General features: G+C 34.3%; 1 protein-coding gene across 1 annotated transcript; it reads right to left on the bottom strand.

The window, feature by feature from the left end:
* Positions 1–2694: 2694 nt before the first annotated feature.
* LOC130885218 (heterogeneous nuclear ribonucleoprotein A3-like) lies at positions 2695–3447 on the bottom strand. Its single transcript, XM_057786660.1, has one exon. The coding sequence runs from the start codon at positions 3412–3414 to the stop codon at positions 2695–2697; it is 720 nt and encodes a 239-aa protein (XP_057642643.1). The 5' UTR covers positions 3415–3447.
* Positions 3448–5402: the final 1955 nt, after the last annotated feature.

Raw genomic sequence — 5402 nt, 5'->3', positions numbered from 1 at the left:
CCTTGTGCTCCTGTTTTGAATTGTTATCCTGCTCCAAATCTTTCCTCTCCATAGACTACCCTGTGCATGTAACATTGAGAGCATTTATCATTCACTTTAATAATCTTTATTCCTTATCTTTTATTGTGATGGTATTGTTTTGCTTGTTTCTTTCAACTCCACAGCCTTAAGAGGCAAAGGCTGCATTTAATTAATTTCTAAATTCCTAGAGCCAAGCATAGTGACACGTAAAAAGAAAGAATGTGTGTGTATTTAAAGAAAGCCGTGGTTTTATAGATAAGCTTTAGATTTTCCCTTCTATCAGTTTTAGTACACTACCTTATCCCAAGGGCATCCAAACAGTCAATTAGTATTAAAAGTATACCTAATATATCCAGAGAGATGAAAAATTTATATCTTGCAGCAAATTTAATATAATTTAAAATGTGCAGTATATGGCATGACATTGCAGTTAATTTATTTCATTCCCATATACTATCTGAATTATACTTTTCCTGAAAATGTAATTCTATATAGTTGCCAAGTCAAATAACACTTATCTCAAGCATAAATCGCACTTTTTTTTAAATTTCATTTTTCATTTCTTATCAAAATGGTCACTCTGTTTCATTTAAACTCTTGGTGGGTCATTCAGCTTTTACCTGTGATGCTTTCATTTCCTGCTGTCCAAAATGAAACATGTCTTCCACCTATAACTGACAAGATGCACATTCCTAGTGGGATTTATTTCTTTCATCTCCTTCTTTCTTATACCCTTATCTTTCTTTCCCTTTTTCTTTCCTTTCCATGATAAGGTTTCTGTATTTGGTTCTTGTGCTCAGCTTTTCTCTTTTGATTTTCATTTATCAGTTTCCAGGTTTTTTAATTGATATATCCCATGTGTTTATCTCTCTATTTATCTGAGTTTATACTCTTATGTTTTATTCTTAACAGGTTTTCCCAATATTTTACAATGAACTCAATTTATTTTTGTGATGTTATCATTATTCAATATTAGGTTAGTGTTTCTGCTTATTATTGTCCTTCTCAAATATCTTCATGTCAAGTTTCTTGCCTTATAATGTCTACCATTCTAGTCACTTTTATTTTTTTACATTTGTTAATTTAAGCATTCCATGGGTTTTCATATGTAACTAACACTGCATTACTTTTTGTGTTAATATAGTAACCACACAAAATCATTTATTTTCATATGTGTTAGCCATCAACAATTTTTATTCTTATTTGAAAATTTTAATATAATTTGAAAATTTTTCATATTTTATAAAAAGCGATGCAACCAGGTCATTGCTTTGCTATTCTCCTAAAACAATAAGAGGAGCTCTGAGACCTTAATTGCAGAATTATGGAACAAATGAGCACACAATGTATCTATCTTTGAGTGGGAAACCAAAATAAACAAGGTACTTATTCTATCCACTCCTATATATATTCAAATTTATTATATATTATTCCTAAATATTTTGCATAGTTTTATTCCTATATATTCATATATACACACACATATATGTGTATACACACACACATATATATACATGTGTATGTATGTGTGCATATATAGTATATAATATATATATTCTCTGGTTCCCCAAAGAAGTCTCTTAATTTATCTCAGTTTATATCTCAGTATCGTCGAGGAACTGTATAAAAAAATGAACTAATTCATGTGACAAGGTCCCGGAGAATCTGATCCATTTTTGGCAAGGATAAATGGATAATTTCGGTCATTACCTCAGTGTGGAGGTTCTGAAATGTGAGCCTATTGCCACCTTGTCTGATGGTCAGAGAATCTGGAGGTTGCTCAAAATGGTTGACAAGTGTAGCTGCAGTTTCTGACCCAGGACATGATTACTTGGTTATTTTTGATATCAAGACAGCTCACACAAGTTGATCTATTCCATCCTCACAGATGGTCAGGATTTGCAAGCATACTTCTGTTCCTTCTTTTGTAATGGGAGGTTACCTGGGGAGTGGCTTCCTTGAGAATGCTTGCTGTAGAGTGGTTTCACTACCTAAACCACAGAATGCTAATGACTTGATGTCTCAAAGTGTTAAAGCAATTAACTGTTCAAGTTGTCCTTTGTATCATGTTAAAGAAGTCTTTTGTTGCCTTTTCCCCCTAAAAGTCTATGGAAAATTAAATGTGAACAATTCCAGTATTCACTAGAACACTCTCCTGGTAATATTCTATGGATTCTGTTTTATTATTTTTCATGTGTCTTCATATTCTTTGCTTATATTTCTAAATTCCCAGGCCCCTGCCCTGACAAGAGGTGTTTTTGTTGAGGCTGGTCCCTAATCCGTAGGGGTGTATGTGATACCTGTTCTCCTTGCTTTCTTTGTGCATATAATATTGCTGGATGCCTCTAGTTTCCCTTACTCAGAGTTATTGATAAAATGGCTATTGCAGAAAGAAGACATCTGCCTGATGACTCTTCTTTGGGTAAGCCACAGAGGATGTTGTTAAAAATGTAAAGTGGACCTGATTCAGCCCCTAAAGGCTTTGATGTTTTAGGTATGACAATAAATTCAGGCTTTCTGAGAAGAATATGCTGCCTTTCTAATGCACCCTGTGACTAGCTTGAAAGCGTACCAGATGCTCATGACAATATTTATTTACATAACTGATCTTGAGAGAATAATTTTAACCAGAAGAGCACTGGAGATATGTTAATAAATAGATGATATCAGGAGCTAATGGGGATAGTCTAGGAACAAGGAATGAAGCGGAATCATAGAAACACACAATGCCCTCATTTCTAATAGATGTACCAATACTGTAGGAAGTTGTGAGGAAGGGGCTATGAGAACAAAGGATAAGGAATACCAACTATTAAAAATAATTCTTCCAGCAGACTGCATCTCTTGTTTAGAAAGGGCCTTTTTCACTTCACAATTATGCCCATTAATAGTGTGGTATTTCTGAACAACAATTTTATCAACTGTGTCATGGTCATCAAAAGTCACAAAAGCAAATCCTCTCTTTTTCCCACTCTGCCTGTCTTCCATAACTTCTATGGTTTCAATCTTGCCATACTTTTCAAAGTAGTCTCTCAGGTTGTACTCTTCTGTATCCTCTTTAATACCACCAACAAAGATTTTCTTCACTGTTAAATGGGCACCAGGCTTTACAGAATCCTCTCTAGAAACGGCTCTCTTTGGTTCCACCACACGCCCATCAACTTTGTGTGGCCGAGCACACATTGCAGCATCCATCTCTTCAACACAAGAGTAGGTCACAAAACCAAAGCCCCTGGAACGTTTTGTTTGGGGATCTCTCATTACCACACAATCTGTAAGTGTGACCCATTTCTCAAAATGTTCTCTTAAGCTATCATCTGTGGTTTCAAAGCTCAGACCACCAATAAACAGTTTCCTCAACTGTTCTGGTTCCTTTGGATCATGGCCCTCCATTTTGAGACCGGACTCGCCTCTTCCAACTCGAGTTCAATATAAGTCTTTTACTTATGGAACTTATAGGATAATAAGAAAAAATCTGGTATACCCCCCATAAGAGACAGAGTAGTATAGAATAAAAAGAATTGTTTCAGTCTTGACTAGTAAGTTGATTGTGAGAAATTCGATTTTACCAGAGGTAAACATTGACCATTAAAGGCAAAACTTTTTTTTATTTGCCTGATGCTATAACTGCAAAAGATGCCAACTAGACACACCCGTCTACCTGTAGATGTGCGTAGTGAGAAAACTTCCTTTGCTGCTAGCAATTCTGCTCATGCTCTTAACATTAGAGCTATGAATCAAGTAGGTAATGGCTACTGGTGGGAAAGCTGGGGGACTGAAGAAGAATGAAGTAAAAAAAATAAATTGGCAATTACTGTAACCATAACTAGATGCATAAAGAAACAAATTTAATGAGAAATCTGTTCATGCAAACTATTGAAACTTAATAAATAAAAGCAGCCCAGGCCATTCAGGGCGACTTGTTTGAATCAGATGGTCAGAATTTCTTTACTGAGCTGACTTCTCACATATGAACCAGTTCATCAGACCTATTTGGAGCAAAGTTCCCAACATTCTAAGAAGCATTCCTAATGAAATTAAAAATTTTACATTATTATAATACATTTACAAATATATGTATGTTATTCTAAATGTGCAAAAAATTATGTAACAAAGAAATTGTACTTGGTTGCACTAAGATAATGAATAAGTTATGACTTCAAAACCTGATTCTATGTAGCTTTATTCCTAAAAAGAAACAATGATAGCTGTGCATTAATTCAGACAATGTGCCTGGCAAGGATGCAAGCTACTCTCATTCTCCTGTGCTGGAAACACTCTGTAGAGGCAGGCAGTCTGCTGAACTATGACTCGTATTAATACAATCAAACCCTCAATTATATTATAAGTTAAAAAATTATAATCTGTTTTTATCATTGAAACTTATCCTAATTTCAGTGTATTTTATACCATATTAGTCATCTATCTAAAATTGTTTAAAACTACTGCCAATTAAAATATGACTAGTCATTAAGTGTTGGAATATTCTACTGTTACTGATATTTCAATATTAATACTTCATTCAGGCACAACTCTTGAGATGACAAAATCTTGCGTGAATCAATGACTTCTAATTTATATACAAATTATTAATTTTTCAAATAGTTAACAAATATTCCATCTGCAGTAAAACAAAAAAATTGTTTTTTATGTTTTATGTTTGCTACCATAAAAAATGGCTATCACTCATAAATGCCAAGAATTTCAAGACTGTTTCAAATAGTAAGTAATGCAACGAATAGTTAATCTCAGTAAACCTCAAACCAGAGACCAAGATTCTCTGCATTAAATTAATGTAATTACAATTAAGTAAATGCATGTTAATGGAATGGTAAAATTATATAATTATTAAAGTTACTCTAACATTCTTTCTAGAAATGGCTATGTTTTTTAACAGGTAAGATGTTTTAGTCTTTTAATATTATGACTACATAAATTTAATTTGTTTAAACTTCCTGGACTCATATAACGTCAATGAACTTTTGCTTTTTGAAGGGTGTAAGATAAAATGCTCGTGTTATGAATGTGCTTAACTCTGTAATATAGACATGCTCACTGAAGTCAACACCAACCCCTCATGCATTGCCATGTTTACCATGAGTGTCTTCACATTGAACCAGAAATATTAGGGTTTTCAATCTTGACTTCTATTAGATTCACTTTTGCTTTCTTTTCCCCTTTCAGTGGTGGTTTGAATGAAAATAGACCTCAAAGGGAATGGCTCTACTAGGAATCATGACCTTGCTGAAGAAGATGTGCCTTTGTTGGGGGAAGTTTGTCACTGTGGAGGCAGCCTCTGAGATCTCAGGTATAGTCAAGTCACACCCAGTGTCTCAGCCTACTTCCTGGTACCTGTGAGCCAAAATCTAAGAACTCTCATC

Source organism: Chionomys nivalis, chromosome 12, assembly GCF_950005125.1.
Source record: "Chionomys nivalis chromosome 12, mChiNiv1.1, whole genome shotgun sequence".
Lineage (NCBI taxonomy): Eukaryota > Metazoa > Chordata > Mammalia > Rodentia > Cricetidae > Chionomys > Chionomys nivalis.
This window is presented reverse-complemented; position numbering and strand designations above follow the sequence as displayed.